At 37.9% G+C, this 22725-nt stretch overlaps 1 protein-coding gene across 1 annotated transcript in view; it reads right to left on the bottom strand.

Moving 5' to 3' along the window:
- Positions 1-17388, bottom strand: part of SPAG16 (sperm associated antigen 16) — a 439096-nt gene extending 421708 nt beyond the window's left edge. The window contains exons 1-4 of the mRNA XM_069782045.1: positions 17141-17388; positions 12476-12522; positions 11956-12054; positions 6559-6686 (exon numbers count right to left, since the gene is read on the bottom strand). Of these exons, the coding sequence (XP_069638146.1) occupies positions 6559-6686; positions 11956-12054; positions 12476-12522; positions 17141-17183 (317 nt within the window). The 5' untranslated portion in view covers positions 17184-17388. The remainder of the gene's footprint in view (positions 1-6558; positions 6687-11955; positions 12055-12475; positions 12523-17140) is intronic.
- Between the last annotated feature and the right edge of the window lie 5337 nt (positions 17389-22725).

The following is a 22725-nucleotide window of genomic DNA, read 5'->3' as shown; positions in this document are numbered from 1 at the left end:
ATAGTGTCTATATGCCATATCAAGGGTATTACTGTAAGAATTACCCAAATGACTGCGGGATGGACTTTGAAACTGAGCCAAGTACAACAGCAACAGAACTTGAACTGGCACCCAGCAATTTCCTCAAGATCAACATCTTCGACCTGCAGACTAAGGGCGTGAGTTGCACCAAATGTACTAGCCACAAGTTCCAGAGGCAGCATACAACAACCCAACATCTCACACCATCTCTCTTATCCTGAAGAACTGTTACAACAGATGGAGCCCCAAAGTCATGGACTAAATAAAATCAATGGACACATTAGAGGGATAGCCCATACGCTAAAGGAATACCATTTGCGTGTGTGTGTGTGTGCGGAGGGGCGATGGGGACGGACGCAAGTCCATATACTTATATATATAAGCCAAGGAAGTGGTAGTGGTCGATTGGAAAATGTAAGATCTGGGCATGATGTAGATGGTATAGAATAAGGGGTGGATAATGTCCTGGGTTCAGCTGGGATAGAGTTAATTTTTTTTACAGGAACCTGGGAGGTGGGGGGCATAGCCGGGGCAGCTGACCTGAACTGGCCAAGGAGCTGTTCCATACCATGTGACATCATGCTCAGTATATAAATGGGGAGCGGGCCGGGGGGTGGGCTCTTCTTTTCGGTGGGGGAAGTGGCAGAGCGTCGGGTCCCGGGTGGTGAGCAGTTGCACTGTGCATCACTCTTTTTGTATACTTTTTCATTAGTCCCGTTGTTGTTGTTGCAATTTCTTTGTGTTGTTCCAGTAAACTGCCTTTATCTCAACCCTCGAGGTTCCAGTTTTGTTTTTTTTTTCTCTCCTCCGTCTTCCCCCCATCCCACCGGAGGGGGGCGGGAGGAGTGAGCGAGCGGCCGCGTGGTCCTTAGTTACCGGCTGGGCTGAAACCACGACAGGCTACTTTAGTTAAATACTTGTACAGACTAACTTGCATTTTGAGAAGTAAAAGAGAATCTGGAGCAGCATGTAATGCTGTGTAGCAACCTGGGAATCTCTATAAGCCCTGGCCATAAAGTCTACTCAGTCAGTCTCGTATCTTTTAGGATTATCCATCTTTTGGTAGGATGTCAATGAAAGCTAAGAATACTCATGAATACGAACTTTTATAGACCAACTGAAGACAATGACATTGTGCACTACTGTAGCTGTGTCGTGGTTTAACCCCAGTCAGCAACTAAGCACCACACAGCCACTCACTCACTTCCCCCTCACCCAGTGGGATGGGGGAGAAAATCAGGAAAAAAAGTAAAACTCCTGGGTTGAGATAAGAACAGTTTAATAGAATAGAAAAGAAGAAACTAACAATGACAATGATAACACTAATAAAGTGACAACAGTAATAAAAGGATTGGAATGTACAAGTGATGCACTATGCAATTGCTCACCACCCACTGATCAATGCCCAGTTAGTCCCTGAGCTGCAATCCCCCTGTCCCCACTCCCCCCAGTTTATATACTAGATGTGACATCACATAGTATGGAATACCCCGTTGGCCACTTTGGATCAGCTGCCCTGGCTGTGTCCCCTCCCAACTTCTTGTGCCCCTCCAGCTTTCTCGCTGGCTGGGCATGAGAAGCTGAAAAATCCTTGACTTTAGACTAAACATTACTTAGCAACAACTGAAAACATTAGTGTTATCAACGTTCTTCTCATACCTAACTCAAAAACATAGCACTGTACCAGCTACTAGGAAGACAATCAACCCTATCCCAGCTGAAACAAGGACAAGCTATGATATCAGTTCAGCATAGGTTCAGTGGAGATATAAATAATTTATATCAGATAAAGACTATAGTCCCACAATCTTCTTCCCTGCTGATCTTGACTGTAGCTGGAAGATATTCTGTGTGGGAACTCACTAGAAGGAGTAATATGAACAGTATTTGCCTTTTCAGGTGAAAAATATATTGAATTTGTGCATTACTTTTTTTCCAAGTAATAAGTAAGTATGAAAAGAACAGCCGTAATCAGAGATAAAACTATACTAAATGCTATCTCTTGCACTTGGACACAAGCAGCAGATTTGAAACTTGACAGCAAGCACAGCATTCCTAGATCAATAAAACATGTTGCAGAAACAAAAAGTGTTTGTAGAATAAGGGATTCTTACTTGACAACAACTTGTACTTAACATCTTCCAAAAAAATTAAGGGGAATGTTAGAAACTCTTATGTCTAAATGCTACTTATCTGCATTCTGTGGACACTTCTAGGAATGCTCATGCCTATGAATTAAGCTGTCACCCACATTCACCACCAGTAGATGAAAGGTTTTTGAAAAGTTAAACTGAACATGTCCAAAGCAAAATTCATTCTATAATCACTTCATTTTCTTAAGCAAATTACAGTAGCAACAGGCTTTAATACTGAGAAAGAAGCTTAGTCTTTTTTCTTTTGTTTTTTTCAAATGAACATTGACTGATGAGCAGGTACAATTCCTACTGGAAATATTACAAATAAGGGCACTTCTCATTGCAGATGATCACAACTCTACATACTCCTTCATCTGCCAGAAAAGTTTCTCCACTGAATGCCCTAACTACATCTCATGAAAACCATCAAGTTTCTGCAAAGACACATCAGACATGGATAATTGATGAACTTAGCCTCCAGCAGAGCTAAGAACTCTGAAAGATAATTTTAATGAAATACAATTAATACCAATGAATTCACTATGCCCTTGTCTAAGAACACTACTGAAAATGAAGGCTTTTGTGCATGTAGCAGAAATGAAATAGAAAACCACACAACAAAATTGCATTGTGAAAGCTCATTATCTTTCATGAACCTAGTCCTGTAAAACTTACAGAACTCCTACATACCTAGCCAACGGCCAAATAGCTGTTGTTTCACTTCTTTCCATTACAGAAGGGAACTGTGTTGCAAATTAAATTAGTTCCATGCACACACAGGTATTTTTCTAAGCTTTTCAGAACAACTGAGTTATTACTTTTGAATCACACTTTAAAATTAACCAAGAATCTGGAAACCTAAGGAACAGATGATCAAAGCCCAGTGCAGACTGACTAAAAATAATACATTGTTACTATATACATTACACTGAATTCAAGTTTCTAAGAGTTCTAAAGGAAACAGGTTGAAGAGAGGACCTGCAATAAACAAACTGATATATAGCTCAGGGTAATCCTTTACTGAGGGATAACTCACCTAGAGATGTATTCCGGGATTAAAATTTCAAGGTTTAGCTTTTACAAGAACTTCTTACTGAAAATTATCATTCCAATTGATAACCTCTTAAACTGTTTCAACAGAAGGCTGAGAAAGAAATGAGCACAGAAAAATAAAGCACCTTTTTGCCCTAGAGTGCTCCAATCTATTACGGCATATAACTAGAACATTTATATTATCATATTATGCTTGTCAATAGGCAAGAAAGTAGGTATGACCACATGGCTTTTCGCAAAACAAACTTGAGGTTACTTCACTTGTGTTCTGAGCCAGTTCTAATCCAAAACTTGAACCTGTTTTAGTGTGATGCTGTCCTGGAACTGATAGCCCTCGTTTCTCTCAGGATTTAAGAACTCAGAGAACAATGTACATTAACATGACCATATGACTTCCATGCCAAAGAGGACAGAGAGCAGAGGAAACTCAGGTCTGCCTGAAATAAGCAGATTGTTTCCACTGTCTTCAGGGAGTTGTGACATGGAGGATCACAACGTATATCCATTTTCTTCATTCTGCAAAAGGGAATCTTTTTTGTAATGAGTCTACCTTTATACTCAGAGAAGACACAGTAGCTTTGTTGCATGTGCTCCATTATGCACAGCCCAGGCAATCTTTGCAAGGCTTACACAATACAGACATAGCTTTTAACCTTGCTTGGTCACGTAAGTTTATTCATAATTTTAACCACATCAAACGGAAAAGAATTTTCAAATCATGTTTCTGTAATTAGTCTGCAGCTTTCCTTTTGCTCACAGGCTGAAACACTGCCAGGTCTCTAGGAACACTTAGTCAGAGATTACCAGTCCAATGAGTGTATTAACTAATCACAGTGATAGCTCCATGCACATGTGTGAACAGCAAATGATTCATCTGCTCATCAGACTGGCAACATGCTGCAGGCAGCACTGAGCTCTTTGGGATTAGGAGGTATAGACTGTCAGATACATGAATTTACAATTGATCAGCCCTTGCACTTCATACTCCAAAGCTGTCAATCCAATAACTTTAATAAGCAACAAAAGCACTATGAAGTCTTGTATATCAAAATGATAGAAAATTTAATGGTAAATTAGATATTCTAGAAGTAATTTAAGTCTAATTTAAAGTTCCTTAAATTATAACTGGAAGAAAAAAGTGTACATGCAAAAAAACTACATAAGGAAAAAAAGTCACTGCAAGTGTGATAAAATTATTCATTACATCATAGAAAAAGAGTGGGTTTGGCTTAAAATAAAACTTAATCAAGTAATGACATTTTATACAGCTGGACAGTAACAGAATGTTTTCTCAAACTCTGAAATAAACACAGATAATTTGGTCCAATTTAAGTGACCTTTAGATCTCAGACAGACAATTATTTCAAAGCAAGCCTTTTGATAAATCTTCTCTACGTTAATTAATTTCTCATTTTAAATTCCATTAGTACTTGATCACCACAGCATGAGATCGAGAGTGTCGTCCCAATACATAATGAGGAACCTGAGTACACTAATCTACTCTCACTTTCATTAATATTGTAAATTATCTGTTTCAAACCAACATGAAACATTTTGAAATAAGGTATTAATGCAGAAAAAGTCTCAATACAGTAAGATTAGATCCTGACTTGCTGAGCTCATTTGTAATGCTACTGAAATTAAAAATATTACTTACAGAGAAAAAAAAATACATATAGCTAAGGATTTACAAGATATGGCCTGCTAAGACCTGCACTTGCTCGTTAAAAAGCTATTTGAATTTTGCCATTGAGATAAATTCAGACTGTAAGTCCTTCAAAGAAAGCTGTAGTTGCATAAAAGGGTCACTATTTATATCTGTTTAGTATTAATTATCTTTTAGCATAAAAACTGTTAAACTTCAGAACTTAATGCTATTCATATCAGTTCTTTCGTTGAAAAAGAATAGAGAACTATAGTGCTTTTCTCTAAGGAATCATTTAAGTGGCACTGTTATGCTACCAAAAAGCAGATCATTATTAATTCCAAAAGCAATGCCTGATTGGTGAGCTCTATGCCAATAAGACCAGAGCCTTGCAAATAACAGCAATGATTCCCCATTAGAGAATATTTCTAAGAAAATTTAAAAGCTTCAAGGCTTTTGTAGGAAAAAAAAAGATGTTTCTAACTTTTCAAATTCACTAATTTTCAAATTAAACAATTTCAAAAGGCCTTATTAAAAAAAATCTCGGAACCTCTCATGTTTAAGGACTGCCTACAAGGTAATTCAAAAAGATGTGTTTCCACGTCTCAGAATCTTTCTTGTGTAACTTGCAGATTCAAAGCAATCTTTTAACTGTAAGTATTTCAATAGAAATTTATGACAAGTGTCATCTTTTGCTCCAAAATAATTCAGCTCTCCTTTCAAGCTTTGCAACATTCCTGGCACATCATTCTTAATCAGTATTAAAAAAAGTATACATCCTGTAGGATTCTGTATATAAAGAGAGCAGTGGAGGGAGTGGAGTATTTAGACAAAGCTGCATGTTTAAACTTCTACACAAAATATGGGCAAAATCCCTGCAATCTATATAAGCTTGGAAAAAGAAGACAGCAACAGTTCAAGAGCTTACTCTTCTGATTATTGTATGAAAGAAAGAAAAAACTAAACCAACCATATTATTTGACTGATGTACCAAAAATTACCAAATATCAAAAATTTTAATTATGCTACTTAAAACACAAGGTATATATGATGAATGTCCAAACACATCCAAACAATTAAAGGTGCAAATACTATAGCATACTACAAAATATTCAGTTTTTAAGCAGGCACCCATGTTCTGGAAAGGAAGAAAATCACAAAACCACATGATTTCTCAGCACTGCTGAAATGAAATGCTGGTCATTTTGCATTGGACTCATTTGATCCAGTGATGCCTTCTGCACTGCAGCTGGTTTTAGTTTTCATTGGTAGTCAGTGGAAAGCAGAATATACTTGAAAAAAGTGTAATTTAATTCATTTTGTCTTAAAGCAGACAGCTTAAAGAACTTAGATGAGTTGCATCCTGAAAATGAGTATTTCTCTTCACTGGTCACAAAAGCAGCCTCAGGTGACCACTTCAGGCTTGTAAATGTCTAGAGTTAGGCAAAATGCATACAGTCCTTAAAAGGCACCTGTTTAGGAGCTCCCTGGAGTCAGCTTTCTTGAAAGTCTGTCTTTAAAACAACAGTTTGCATCCTCATTCTCAACATGAATATAATTATTTGGTAAAACACTACTTATTTAAGAATGACTTGTACTCAGAAGAGTTTTCTGGAAACATGTCCTGAAATACTGGAAATATTAGCATCCTGAGCATCTACTTCCTAATTCTCAAAGTAACACGGTCACTTAAAATATTTTTACCATTCAGTCTGGAAGCAGTCAAGAGTTCTGGACATTCCCAATCTGACCAGGAAATTGCAGAAGAAATCATCCATTGCTTCAGGTATTTCAGACACTGATTTCTCAGAAGTCAGAACTGACTGCAAAGCCTGAAATAAAAATTCGATAATTGTTATTAAACCTGTAAGAAAAATGTAATTATCATACCTTCTATTTCTGAAGTAATTTAAAGTCACAGATCTACTGAAGTACAGCCGAATGTTTCCCTTGTCTTTATTGATCACTTTAATCACTGATCCTTCCAGCGTCAAGGTCTGTGAAAGGTTATAGAGAAGCTAACTCAAAAATCACCTGATTTAAACAAGTATTCTGAACCTGACTTGAAACTATTTAAACTGATGGATGATCTTCTGTCACTGACCCGGGAGTTCTCATACTCCTGCATCCTTCAGCAACTTTAAAAACTACTAATAAGAAAAATCAGTACTTCATCTAATGAAAAATGCAAAAGTCCAAGGTGACAGTAAAATGGCTTATATTCTTTTTTGTAATGATGCATGCAACGGAGAGACGGAAAGAACTGCATCTCCATCATTAGATCTCTTAAGAAGTATCACAAAGATCAGTTCTCCTCAACATCCATATGCAGACACTAAATGAAGCTGCCAGACAACATTGCTACAAGTGCTAGCAGAATGCAGATGGTACACCAGGCTTCACGTGCAGCTCCTCCAGTGCCATCGAGATAGACAGCTATTCAGATAATATCAGCTCATGGGTCAAGCCCAGTTGCCAAAAGCAGAATCAAAACAAACCAGAACAATCCTACTATGGAGAAAAAGAAAACCCCTTTCACAGTTTTCTGTTGCAATGCAAATTTTTTTCCTTCACTCAACCCCATTCAGCCCCCTCAGTGCTTAGCTTGATACTAAACTCTCCCAGAAAGATTTCAAGGTGCAAGGAGGTATGAGAAAAGTAAAAATACAACCTAGTCTGAGACTACTCCCCCACAAAATGCATTCAAATATAACCAGATGAGAGAGACTGCCACAACTTGGCAGTCAAAGAGGTGCCCTTAATTCATTCAGACTTCAAATGGATTACAGCAACTTGACATTGCTAAATATGAGAGTCTAGGCATTTGGGAACTCCACATGGGCACAATGCTACAATGGACTTGCTCAACGATGCAGGCTACTTACTATCCAAGACAAGATACTGCACTGGGCATGCCTGCCTCCTGGTGAGAGGATGACAGAACAAACCTGGGCCTGACAACTATCACTCAGCACACTCTTGAAAGAAACTCAGATTCTATGATAACGTGTGCCACATATTATTAAAAAAAAAAGAGATACCACTATAGAGAAGAGATGAGAAGCAGAAACAGCTTCCACACATGCCTACCTTCTTTTCTTCATTTCAGTACTAACAAAACTGAAAAAAATTCCAGTGAGATATTCATCAAGACATGCTAAAGGCTGTGACTGCAAATTATTTTCTCCATCCATTTAAAAAAGAATCTGTAGGCCAGGGATTTTTGATAACTCCATTCATTTATGGCTTATTCATGTCCTTAGTGGGAGCTCTATTAACATGACTGCATAAATTACCTGGAGATAAAGGCATCTCTCCTGGTAAAATAAAAACACTGGAAAAATCTCATAGCCATTTTGTGTAATACACAAAAGAAAATGTTGTGTTTATTCCAAGCAACCTACCTAAAATAAACAGAAAGAATTGTACATGGATGATCAAGGCCAAGTAACACTCTATTATGAATAATACAATATGCCAAGTGCAATGTAATATTTAGCATATTTTCATTACTAGAGATACAGTACATCAGACAGCTCTATTTTCTAATTGTGGTAATACAAGAACCAAAAAGAGTACATCTGCAGACATGCAGCTGCATCCCTTTTCTTGCTTCTTTTCTTTCTTTAGTCTAAGTGAGGCAAATAGCTAATATTGTTGCTTGTAGTTTCCCAAATGCATCTATAAAGCCAGTCTTCGGAAGAAATGACACGGCTTGATTCCCTTAGTAAATGGAAATATGATAGGAATTCATTTCATCTGTGCAGAAGAGAATTTATTAGCTAGATACTAGCACTGAGAATCATTTCAGGAACCGAAGCTCGAGCAGGGAACAATATAGGGAAAAATGAATGCAGTCTAACAGGCACGGTATTGGAACAGGGCCTCAGGAAACCAGAATTAAATTCCTAGCTCTTCTGCAGACTTCGAGTGATACTAGGCTAGCAACTTTCTTTAATTTAATATTAACCTTGGATGACTACCCATAGAATGGCATAACAGTAATTTTTTTGTATATATTTACCTATTTAGAAATGAGGAAAATACAATCTATTAATTAATGTGGTACAGACACCCTATAGAAGCTATATAGACAAAAACATCTTATTAAAGGATTCCAACCATTAAATCAAAATAAAAAACCTAAATATTTGCTTTGTTAAATATTTGTTAAATATTTCTTGGTTAAATATTTATTTTTTAATTAAAATCTTTAAAATATTTTGAGTGCAAGGACTGCACATATGGCCAGTAAAATAACATAATTGCTAAAAGCTTAACCTTAAGGACTTCCACAATACTCACAAAAATTTCTGTCAAATGAAGAAAGATTAACACCAAATAAATTAATAATTTCTCTGGAAAATAAAATGAGATGTTCTTACAAAATTTGCTAAACTAAAGATGAATAAAAAAGGTAATTCAAAGATTTTTAACATGATCAAACAAATTATAAATCAAACCTACATAGAATATAACGTTAATGAAGGGCCATGTGACTTCAGAGTATCATTGGGGATATTAAGAAAATAAAGATCCTGGAACAGAAGTGTAATAGCTGTAACTACTGAAGAAAGCAATTCAGCCAACTTTCTTTTGTGTGTGTGGTTTTCCAGAAATTCTGCATCCTTCTCCTAGGGTCCCTATCAGCTGAAGATTTTCTTTCATATGCAAAATATTCTGTTCCTTGTGTTTAAAAATAATTTATATTACTTTACAATGCCTCAAAACAAGGACAACAGAAAAAAATCATGACTTGTGACTGAAAAGGAAAAATTATGACTAGAACAGGAGGCAGAATCACTGCTATCCAAAGCATATGCTGCCCAGCACAGCTGTATTTTGAATCAGCTGCCATTGTTGGGATCCAAACAAAAACATGAACTGTAACTGTTGAGGGAGCCTCACCAAACTCCTTAAAGACCAGTAGTTCTACTGCACACGTGCAGAGATCCAGAAGGAGAGAAAACGTGCCTCAATATCCCCTGTAGAAACATAGCTTTAATTCCTACACACCAATTATTTTCTTTTAAAAGGTGAATAGCATCACCTCTTATTTGCTTATGTTTGCTTTTCTTAATTTAGTAATTAGTGCTAATTACTTTGGAAGGAAATCTGAAAATAAGCATTTTTCTTAGATTTTCCTGGTTATACTTGACCTTTTTAACAAAGCATAAAAAAACTGTAGTTACTCAATTTAGAAACTGTGGATATTTACAGTATCTGCATTTGGCAAATCACTTTCTGGATGCTCACTTGATCTCTATATAATTTCTTTTCCTTAACAAAAAGATTTGCATCTAGTACTGAAATGCAATCTTTAATACGGGTTTAGGTAGAAAAGTTACTATGAACAGCAAATATACACAGTCACTTAAAACTGTTTATCATAGAGAAGCTATTCCAGGATATGGTTGTTACCTAATTTAACCTATTTTAGCCAAGATTAGAAGCTAATAATTGAAAAAGTGTAACAATTATTTATCACGTGAAGACGACAGCCTTCTACTGTGCTTCTTAGCTCAGAGTTTGGATATTGATCCAATATTAATTCACAGGAAACAGTGCTTCTAACTTGGGTCACCAAAAGCATTTGCTGCAGCACTTGGTCTTTCCAGTGAATTAGCATCAATCTAGTCAGTGACCCTCACAAAATACACAGTAAATCATTATGAAAGCTGTCAAGCAACTAGCAAGTGTATTAAAATATTTTTCTATTCAAGTCTTTCTGTCTAAAGGCTGAAAATATTATTTCAATTTCAAAATTATGGAAAAAATGAGGCCTCCAATTAATGAGTCAAGAAGCAAGGCAGATCTCTATTCATATAAGCACAAAATCAAAGAAAATTTGAGTTTAAGCACACCCATTCTTCTGTTTTAAGGAAAGGTAACACTTTCTTCAGTTTGATTAAATGGGATAGATATTAGCATATTGTTTCCTACCACTCAAAGTCCAACAAATCAATAAAGAGGTAAAAGATTATATAAATATAGCACTGACAAAAGATCAAGAGATTAAAAACATTCTTCCTTGTTTCACTTTTTATTTGAATGTCAACTCACACAGTAAAACCGACATAACTTCAGTTATCCCTAAGAGCATTAAGAATTTCCACTACTCAGTTAACATTAAGCATGTTCCGTTTTAAAAACTTCTGCCAACCTTCCCTTAATTTTCAGGCACATACAGTTTCATAACAGTTAACACTCTGGTATTGTCAGTTTTCATTCAAAGTTTGATCTAAAATACAAAACGGATCTGCTGATAGGCACTAGTGCAGAAGAAAATACACATTTTTGATCCATTTTGATGTTAAGAATCATTCACAATTTTATCTTTTCATTATTAATAATTTGCTTTTGCAAAACAAAGACTATGACAATAGCTTACTGATGAGGCTATAAGATAGTGGCAATATTAGAAACACAGCAGGGAAAAGCACTTTTCCTTTAGATTGTTATAAGCAAGTAAATTCAGGTAAATCATATTTTGGAAAATGCAATATAACAATCCCATTGTGTAACTCTGAACTATTATATGACTGTTTTGAAATCAAACTGTAAATGTAAGAACTGTCAAAAACTAGTAGTGTGAAATGATTGATGATTTCATTAATATTTTGATTTTACATAGCATAACAGCCCATTCTTTATTTTTGATATATGAATAATCTTTTTTAGCGAAGTATTCAAGTACAAGCTTCTGTGGGTCTTAAGCATATGCAGTTTCTTTCCTGTATCAGGGATCACCCTCTCATTCAATCCATTCAGATAAAGAAACAAACCCTAAAATAATGATACATTGTAATAATATTAATAATTACATGGATAGATAATTTAAATATGTTACATGTATTTGCAGTATCAGGTTGTTTATGGAACATAAAATGAACAAAAGTTAAAGGAAGATGAAACCCATGCAACATAAGTTACCTTTTCCACTGTGGCATTTGTTTACCCCTAGAAACTTCTAAAAAATAAAGAGAAGAGACAATCTCTTCTACACAAATATTTCAACATTAGAATAAATTATCATATGTAATTTTAAGCCACTAATGCCAACTGAATTACAGAGTCTTAGAAAGTTTAGGAAGTTCTTACTAAAATTTGGGCATCTTCAGCCTGCTCTTGAATAGTCTGCAAAGCCTTTGACAGATCCTCATCATCTTCCTGAAGACTAAATTCATCATCTGCTGGAATCTAGATTAAAGGATTTAAAGTTAGGTATCAGCATATCTGATACATCTTTCTTTCAGAATACAACCGTTTCTACTCCCAGTACACCTACTGAAAATAGTCTCATTCTTGTTAAAATAATATTTTGCCATATTTAAACAGAATTTATATTACTGAAATATTCATTATTAATAAGCTGAAACATCTAAATAGAAATACCTGTATCTTTGAAAAAGTATTTAATGTTCAAATAAAAGTAAAACATTACAAATCAACTGACACTAAATCTTCTCTTGAAAAATAAAGATATGCCTAGCATCACCGCACTTTATAAAAGGAGATTCGTGTCATTCTTCCAAGGATGTTTTTGTGACTGATGAAGTAAAACAAAAGAATGAAACATGAATACCACATATATCAGAAGATTATCAATTTAGTAAATTACCTCTTCATACTGATAATCATCTTTAGAGTCGTCCATTATGGTTAATTCTGCAGATTTTGTTAAGTCTGAAACAGCTGATGCAAGTGATGAGTTCCAACTTAAAAAAAAAAAAGGTATCATAAACCCACCATCTATAAATGTTATCGCCACATTCCCCCTTGTTCTTTTTGACACAAGACTTCACACTTTCAAGGCTTCTTTCAGCCTTTAGGTGAACAAGCCCAGCTCCAGTGAAAACTATGTGCACAGAGACAGAATTTAAATTCAAAGTTTTTAAAGCAGGCTCAAAATTTGCCTCATCAGATCAAAGGCAGAAGTCAAGCACTGTTCTGAATTAAACAGTAGCTCAACTCTGCTCTCACCCAATCATCAGTTTTTGCAGGGGTCTTACTGCACTGAGACTTTCACAGACTTTGTGCTTCTAAGCATAACTAGCTTCAAGCTCTCAGAGAATCACATTTTGTATCAAATTCAGATGCACAGATGTTCAAACATGAACATCTGAAATCAAACACTGAATACTAAAGGACCATTTACTGAAGCTGATCAAATGCCTCAATAATTACAACACAGCTACAATAAAAAGATAAAGAACTTTCAAAATGTAAAAATTAATTTGGAAATTATCTACAGTTCCTCCAAATGCCTTAGAGTCAAACTTTTCACTAAAAAATAACTACAAATAGTGTAAAATGAAACCCAAATAAACATTTTTTCATCCACTAGCCTCACCGCCCATGAAAGTACAATGAAAATGTTTTTAGCAAGATGCTCTGTTGACAGTTTCCCTAGGAAATCAGTTAGCCTACAAATGACCTGTGTAAATAAACCAGAAATTAACTTCCGAAGAAAAGAAAAGCTGGCAATTCAGTACTTCACACACCGAGGAAAATAAAAAGATACAGGGTTTTCCAGCTTTGAATCAAGTTTCCCAAATCTAAATTATGCTCCTAAAAACCAGGCCTTTTGCTACAGTTCTGACAGTACAATATATGTGTAAAAGCATCATCTGCATTCATGACCCCAGCATCAACAAAACTATCAGTTAAATTGTAACCATCTGGAAGGCTAACAGCTGAAAATCATGTCCCAAAAAATGATAACCACCATTTGGTTTTTAGAGATGTTTTTCAGAGGGTTAAGATAAAAGATGGAGAGATGTCATTTTCTCTTGTAAACAACAAGAACAAAAAAACAAACAGGGAAGTCGAGTGAATAAAGGCATAATTTTCAGTAATCAAGTTGAAGCATATCATGTAGTTGGAGGTACACAGATAACTATAAAAATGGTATAAATAGGAAACTGCCATGAACGCTTCTTAAGAATCTCCTATCTAAGCTTAGTACATGAAAGCAAATGCCTGTAATACATGTGCCCGCAAATTTACTTCCCAAATTACTGCATCACAGACTGCAGGTGTAGAACACAGGACTCGAATTCAAGTCACCACCTCTCTGCAAAAGCTTCATTTTCTAACCTGACTGATTCTTGAATGTTTAATTCTAAAACCTGAACTGTGCAGAAACTCATCTCCAGAAAATGTGCTTTCTTTCATAAGGGGGAAAAAAAAGAACGGAACACCCAAACTATTAGATTTAACAGGCCTAAGTCTGTTCTCTATCACACCAGAAGAAATCTGGATTAACTCTTCTGACTTTAATGGGATGACATAGAAATTGTGCAGTCAGCAAGTGCATCTTTTCTCAGCATGGTACTTCAGGACCATATGTGGGTCCACCAAGGTAAGCAAAGAGAACGGAGATGAACATAGCTCATGTTGAGACACAACTGTCAAGAGCTGACCCAACGGACTTGAGAGAACAATCAGAGACTCAGGCATCAGGCTAGCTTTTAATTGTCTGCCTGCTACCCAGCATAAGAGGAACGTTTTAGTCCTCGCATCAGTGTCTGACCACATCCTAATAAAATAGCTTCAAAGTCCTAGACTTTGTTCCTTCAACTCGGAAAGAGAAAAGTTCATCTGAACTGCTGATTACATCAGAAAAAGGGATCAACAGCAAGGTGCGAGTGCAAAGCAGGAGGAATAGGTTTCCTTTATTGTTTGAAAAGGCAAGACGGATGCTTGCAGCACGCGAGTCAAGATAAGACACAGTAATATTGGAGTGACTAGTCAGGGTAATGTTCTAAAAAGCCCCTTTTTTAATTAGATTAAGATAACCTTGCACTAGCTAGCTGACTACATATTCTCTCTTTAAAGAATGAGAATTTAAAGTGTGGTCGTGTTTGTATAGCATGAATACTTGGGTACAACATTTTTTGTATGAAGCAGGGGACAATTTCCCTATATATGTAGTAATTCTACGTACAAACTAAGTATCTGCATAGAATCATAGAATGGTTTGGGTTGGAAGGGACCTTAAAGATCATCTAGTTCCAACCCCCCTGCTACAGGCAGGGACACCTTCCACTAGACCAGGTTGCTCAAAGCCCCATCCAACCTGGCCTTGAACTCTTCCAGGGATGGGGCATCCACAACCTCTCTGGGCAACCTGTTCCAGTGCCTCACCACCCTCACAGTAAAGGACTTCTTCCTTACATCTAATCTAAATCTACCCTCTTTCAGTTTAAAACCATTACCCCTCTTCCTATCACTACACCTCCTGATAGAGTCCCTCCACGTCTTTCCTGTAGGCCCCCTTTAGGTACTGGAAGGCTGCTGTATGGTCTCCCCAGAGCCTTCTCTTCTCCAGGCTGAACAACCCCAACTCTCTCAGCCTGTCCTCATAGGAGAGGTGCTCCAGGCCCCTGATCATCTTCATGGTCCTCCTCTGGACTCACTCCAACAGGTCCAGGTCCTGCTTATGTTGGGGGCCCCAGACCTGAACTTCTGCATATTTCTGTGGAACTCCTAAGCCTCTTCATTACTTTATAGCATAGTATTTATCAACTTAACATTAATTTAAATAAAGTACATTTAAATAAAATACTGTCTCCAGCAATTTTTCACACCACCTTTAGTGATTTGATCAGAGACTGTTTTTTCTAAAGCTATCTTTTGTATGATCCTCCCCCCAACTACTTCTTTCTGCATTTATCAAATCTTTCAATGCAAATAGAAACATCACCACGGTATACCCTTCATAAGTAAAACACTTTCAAATACTGTGTTTTTTTCCTGAATTTTCTACTGACCTGACTGTCCTTGTGATCCACTATCATCTAAACTAATGCATCATTGCAAACACTGTACACAGACTAAAATATTACGTTAAAAATCCTGATTTATTTTTTCCTCCTTTTTCCAAAAATCATAGCTAGGTGCACAATAAAACAGAGGAATTCATTTTTAAAACTGTTGTATTTTCCCAGGAAATGCTGACAATTTTTTTTTTTTTAACACATCCTGATGCAGTGGTTTTTTTAAGCACACCACACAGTGTGAAAACAGCTGTGCAGTTCCAAGGAGGTAGAAACTGAGGCACAAGCTCACAAAGGACAATCTTCCTTTTTTTTTTTTAATTGCTTTTATATTGGCTTACATCTTAATTCTAGCAAGGCAGGAAAAACTAAAGTACTGGTAGGTCTAACACTTAAGCTGTGATTGTTTAACCTCTAAAACAAAGCTTGAAAGATCTTGATTTGGCAGCTCACAGCTGCAAAAGAGAACAGACAGAGCTAGTCCGATCTAATGACAAAACTAGAATTTGGGTTGTCTGACCAAAAATTACATATTTAAAAGCCATAAACTCTTAAAATAATTTGCTACAATTCAGTTGTGAGAATTCTAACTGATCTTCCCCCCCCCCCCCAAAAGCCACAGCAACTAGAATTATGTATAGGTTATTGTATCATAATCTTTATAACTTGGTCAAACACAGTACTAAACAAAACCACGAATATCTAGCCAGTTACTCTGTGTGGCAGGCACTGGGGAATTAAGCAGCACCTTTTACAGCAGCACATTGGGACTGAGTCCTAATAAGCTCCCTAGATATTTTGTGTTTACTGATCAACAACTAACACAAGACAGGCGACAAGAGTGTTTAATTTCAGGATTTTAACTCTTGCTTAGACTGCCCCCTCAGCAAGAGAGGATAAAATTACTCTGCTTTTCCTACGGGTAACTCAGGGACTCTTACCGTTAGCAATGAAAACAACCATCACGTTAAAAGTGAGCAAGACCCTACTGTCTCGGCAGGTGGGGAAAAAACAAACAAACAAACAAAAAACACTGAACGCCGCATATTGCCCCTTTTTAGCCTCCAGGGGCAATAACCCACAAAAAGAATCAACAAGGTACTGGGCCTTTTTTTGGCTTTTCCCCCCCCTTACTCTGTGAAACAACTTGGCAACCCGCCGGTCTCCCGCTGGGACGGTCCTGCCCCGGCTCCCAGCGAGCAGCCAGCGCCACAGGCAGGGCTGCACGGGGCCCTCGCCCTGCCCGACCCCAGCTCCCCCCACCCAAAAAAAGCTGCCCCCGAGGCAGCCCCCGGGGTCCCCCCGCCTGGGGAGGATAAGCACACAGGGAGGAGAGCAGGAGCGCTGAGGAGACGGCCCCCGCACGCCGCTCGCCCCCTGAGGCGGGGAACCGGCGGGACCCCGGGGCGCCCCGCACCCCCCAGCCGCCCGCCTCAGACGAGGAGGAAGAAAATACTGAGGAGGAGGAAAAGGAGAAGGAAAATACTCCGGAGGAGGAAGGATACTCTGCAGGCAGAAGGACGCCTCAGAGCCCGCCGCCTCCTCCATGGCCGTTGCCTCCCCGCCGTCGCGCCGTGCCGTTGCCAGGGGCGGCCTCTCGCGAGAAGAGGCGCCCGCACCTGTCCCACGGCCAACGGCCGCCGTGGGGCGGGTCGGTGGCGGGAACAGGCACCCAGCGGCGATTTAATTTAATTTCGTTTAATTTAGCGTTACTCACACCTCGCTTTGTTGCCCGCGGAGGTCTCAACGAGTGCTGTCTTTAAGCCGAGGCGAAGCTTCTCCACGCATTTTACTAGCAAGGAAGTGGCCCCGGGCCCGGCGGGGACCGTGAGGAGATTCTAGAGATTTCCAGGGTGGTCGCTGGCCAAGCCTGGGCGGGCCTTGGTGTCCCCTCAGGGTTCCCCCACTGACTTCTGGGACCTTTCTGACTAGGCTATACTGCATTTTCTTAAATGGAAGGAAAGCAACAAGAGAAGGGAGGGGAAAACTGCTTCAACCTCATAAGAAGGGACTAATTTCTTCTTTAAAGGAAACATTTTTGTAGCTGAAACAGGTGTTTGCTGGTTCACCTGAGCTCAGTCCTGTGGGACTAATTGCTTACATTAAGTTCCTGCAGTATGTTCAAGTTTAATTAAGAGCAGGAGTTTTCCCAGGCAAAAGTTTGGGAAAGAAGCATACCATATCCTATACATTTGTGGAGAAAACATGTTATGGTTCTTAGGAGTTTGGGATGAGGCTGCAGGAATCAACAAAAAAATTTCTGTTCCTTTTAAAAAAAAAATAATCTCAGAAGTCCCAGTCTCAAATTTCCATTGAGTTAATGGGCGTTGCATGCAGTAGGAATTCAGAATCAGTGCTTGAATTCATGTACAGTAACTGAAAATAAATGCCCAAAGTATCGGGGGTGGGGTGGGGTGTAAAAAAGAAGTGCTAATGTCTGGTGTGAAAAGAGAGGCACCAGTTTTGCTTAAAGCTTTAAAAAAAATAAAAACCTAACCATTGAAATACAGTCTGAAGATTAGAGAAGATGGAAGTGGGTAAAATTGAATTACATCATTCAATCCAGTCTTCAGCCTGAAAAAACAAGATGCAATCCTGCAAGAGGGCCTGTTACTTGTGAAACTATTGTTTTAGCATTTTCTTTCCAGAAATCTTCACACAGGATTGCCGTTCCTCTCCCATTGTAGACACATTCTTGAGAAACAATGAGTACTTTGGCACTGTCAAAGTCTCCAAACTGTAATAAAAGAACAGTGTTTTGGCACAAGATCATCACAACACTGCTAAGGTGACAAGAACTGTTGTATTCCTTCATAAATTCTCTATTGTCAGCTTTGCCACTGGGTTGAGTTTGATATCTGTCAGGGCTTGAACTCATCTGGGTTCAAGACATGGAGGGCAAATGCTGGCATACCTTTCTTTTTGTCTTGCAGGGTTGGTTTTCTCCTTTCAGAGGAAAGGAATGTGACCAGAACAACATTCTTTCATCCATATCCAGCCCCACAGAGCAGTCCTGAACTACAGCAGAGCATCTCAAAAAATAACAAAGAATAAGCAGAAGTGGCATCATAAAGCACAACAACCATGAGTCAGTACTTCCAAAACTGTGGGATTAAAAAAGTCATAATGCTGTTGGGATGGCTTCAAATGAAGGCTTCATTCTCTTAGGGAAGTTCCAGTTCCACCACAAATCACAGAGTAAGTGTAGGTGTACTTATGTCATACAGGCAAGCACAGCTGATTAATATCATAAGTTAATACCACTCATCTCAGCAACAGGTTTACTCTTAGCCTTTACACAGAGTTGAACAAACAAAATGCTAAGCAGTACCCTTCTCTACTTCTGTGAGTTTCGTCTGCCTCTACAGGCCTAACTTCTGCCTACAAATTTTTCACAGGACTTCTCTGTCTCACTAAAATATGGAAATATATGGTATCGACTATTGAAGAAGGCTGATGAAAGCTTAAAAAGGGCTGAGAAGTGCTTTAGGGAAGATTAAGATTGGAAAACAATTAATAGTGAAGGACAAAAGGATCTCAGTCTTCTTGGTTTATTCAAGGAATAGTTAAACAGCTTGATCAAAGTGCATGGGTAATAGATTTGGTAAGAAAGGCTACGCAAAGATAGAAACAGATCCAACCATATCGAGAATTAAATCAAAAGAAATTACAACCAAAAACAAAGGGCAAATTTTTAACAAATAACTATTTGACTGGTTTTAAAGTATAATGGAAGCTATTCCTGGAGGATTTTAGCAGTGACAGAGTTTTTCATAAAAGTTATGTTCTACATTCAGACACCAGCTAGTTCAGGATGTCTTATGGCTTACATTTTCAAAAAAGTCAGATATGGTCATTGCAATGGTACTTTCTATGAAAAAAAAAGTTGAAATGAGAAGGTAACCAGTTCTACCGTATGTGGAGATTTGCCAGTATCCTGAAGGACCCATAGAGTTCATCTGTTTGCTTTTAAAGATGAATCGGTTGGTCACTGATTGTTATTTTCCAAAGGTTTAAAGCTTTGTTTGGAAACAGTGTTTGGTTGGCAACTTCTAAACTATTTATGTCATCCCATTGTGACTATATAAATGAGCTGATAGTACAATAATTTTCCTCCAAAAGGCATAAGTAGCCAACTTGTTTCTTTCTACCTTATTGAGAGCCACCTACCATAAATACATTATATTTGGTTATTGCTAAGCTGAATTCCAAACACCCAATTCACCCTGCTTTATAGCCTCATAACAGTCTGAGTTATGAATGATTATCCTCTCCAAAATGGCAATAACCAATGCTGTTGCTGTATCCCATAACTTCTCGTGACAAAGACACGGAAGCAGCATCTGCTGTAGCTTGAGCATTTCATTAGACACACTGTTTACTTTTCTCACACAGCAAAGACTAAGCCATGCACCTTAGCCAGATATATCAGCCAGACAAGTTACAGTATTTGAAAAAGATCACTCATGAAAACTGGGTAAACTGGAATGCTCCAGAAGTGTCGCACGTGGTCCCAAGCCCTAAAGGCCAGATAGTCTTCCAGCTTTATACCACCAGCTGAAGGATCACAAGTCTATCCTCTCATTCAGAGCAAAATATCCCCTCCTACTGAATTCAACAAGCAAACTGACTACAATTCTGACAAGTTGAGTTAAAAAAAAAACACAGAATGTCCATGCAGGCTACTTTCAGTGACTTTCCCTGCTCTGCAGGAAGGCATCTAAAAGGTCCAGTTTATGCACTTCATCACAACAGACAAACCACCAGCAAAGAATTATCTGCCCCACTGACTTTACACACACATTTCTCATTGTTCTTCAGTACAGCTTTTGGGGAGGAGAGACAAAGGAATGTCATCAATTCAGCTTTTTGAAAGAGCACATAGTGTGGTCAGGAACACTGTAAAGGCACTATTATGGTGACAGTCAAGAAGTCATTGTCTGCACGGTCATGGTGGAGCATGGGACCACAGCTGGAAGCCAGAATGAGTTGGCAAACATCTTGTTCCAACTTCTGCTGTGCCATCTGGCATCCAGTTACGTGACTGACGTTAAATGTATTTTCTCCGTATTACCATCTGGCAGCTGCTTGTACAACAACAGAGGAACATGCAGAATTTGGCTAACAGTTATCCTAAGAATCATATCAAGGATACTTGCAACACAGACTCTGAAATGAAAAAAAAGCTTACAATGAAAGTTTCTTTAACTGATGGCAGTACATGCTCAGAGTATTGCAGGTGGGGAACAGGGAGTGGGAAGTTATACATCCTTACGTTTTAATGTATTTATTTTCCAGAGTTCCCCTAAAAGATTTTTTGGGTTTGTTGGTTTGGGATTGGTTGTTTTGGGGTGGTTTTTTGGGTTGGGTTGGGTTGGGTTTTGGGGGGGGGGGGGGGTGCATACAGGTTTCCAAAGGATGTGAACATTGTATCCAATGAAATGTTCCTTCTTGAAAACTATCAACACTTTCGCCATGATATGGAAATACATTCACTTTTCCAAAACTAGAGAAGCAGGACATTTTTTTTTATTATTTTGCTATGATGTGATGCATGCCAAATGTAGTTTTGATAAAGGAAGCAAATTAAAGGAATTGGTAAGTACAAACACCACAGTCTCAAAAAGGTGGTACTTCAACAAAAATTTCATCTAAAAATGTAAGGAATGCCAAATAGAGTGTAACTACAGTATGAAGTACAGTGTAATAGCTGTAATGCCAGGGCATCATATTTATAAAGGTCACACTTGCAGAGCTTAGGGACCATAGTACCCTGGCTGGGCTTTAAATGTAACAGCATGGGGTGCTTTAAAAAATGGAGTAGGATTTTCAATAAATATGATCCCATGACAGCTTAAATCAATACATTTTCTATTCTGCCTCCTGCTGTGCATTCCTGCCTCTTTCCTTGCTCCTGTGCTGGTGCTTATGATTCTCAAATAATTTAAACCTTAAAAAAAGCTAATACAGATGATAAAAAAAAGAGGGACTTGGTTTTTTGTTTGTTGGGGGGGTGGTTTGGTTGGGGGTTTTTTTTTGAATGCTAGGAAAAGCAATACTAAAGTGCTACGGGTTTGGCATTCGGAGTTAAGCTGAAGTTATTAAATGTAGTACTATTTTGTCTCTACTTTGTAGAGAACATTCAATGTATAATCTTCTACTACATTTCCAGATATTTCTATAGATTAATCTAGGATATACTAAGTCTCTGAAAAGAAGGGTTTGAGTCAAGATCATATGAAAACAAGATTGTCAGTTTCCCAATGCATCAGCACTTCTGTTGATGTTCATTGTCCTAAGCATTTTATTAAAAGCATAACTAGCATTAGCTGGAATACTAGTTATACTATTTAATCACCTCATCCAAAAGCTGTTTTTCTTTGATAAATTTCTAAAATTTAGTCTGCCTTCTATTTTGCACAGCTCTTTCACAGGAAAGAATGAGACAATGCTCTTCTCAAAATGCAACAATATGAGTGCAAACAAGTATATAGAGGTTTGGCTGCACTTACAGAAAAATTCAGGAGTGAACAGTCAAGTATTTTGTCAGTAATGCAGAGAGACATCAGTACAATGTGATCACACAGCACAGGTTTTACAGGGCACAGTACTGTGAAGTGCAGGTTTCCCACTGCAGACACTGGAACTGTAAAGTATATAGTCTAGTCTGTACACTGTAATGTATAATGAAAGAGTTATTCTATCCACACTGATGCTGCTGTTTCCAAGAAATACAGCTTCCACCTTTTCTGTTGTTGTTGCCTTTGAAAATTCTCAGGAGCATTGGACAGATGGTACATTTTGGCTCTTCATGTACTAAATTTGGGAGTATTTCTGCATCACAGACAAGAATAAATCCTGTTAAGAGAGAGAAGAGAGGTGACATATAGTATTTTTTTATTTAAGAAGTGTAAGTGACCCATGTTCTCTCTAAACTCCAGCTTTATGAACACAATGTTATTTATGCAGCTTATAGGAACTAATGATCATCTGTTCCTGATAATTAGAGGCTTTTCATTTCATGTGTTCTTCTCCTCTTTGAAATTAAGTTTAGTTAATATGCTTTTCAAAGTTAGGTAACTTTGACCAC

Source organism: Haliaeetus albicilla, chromosome 4, assembly GCF_947461875.1.
Source record: "Haliaeetus albicilla chromosome 4, bHalAlb1.1, whole genome shotgun sequence".
Taxonomy (NCBI): domain Eukaryota; kingdom Metazoa; phylum Chordata; class Aves; order Accipitriformes; family Accipitridae; genus Haliaeetus; species Haliaeetus albicilla.
Note: the sequence above shows the minus strand (reverse complement) of the source record. Positions and strands in the feature narration are given on the sequence as shown.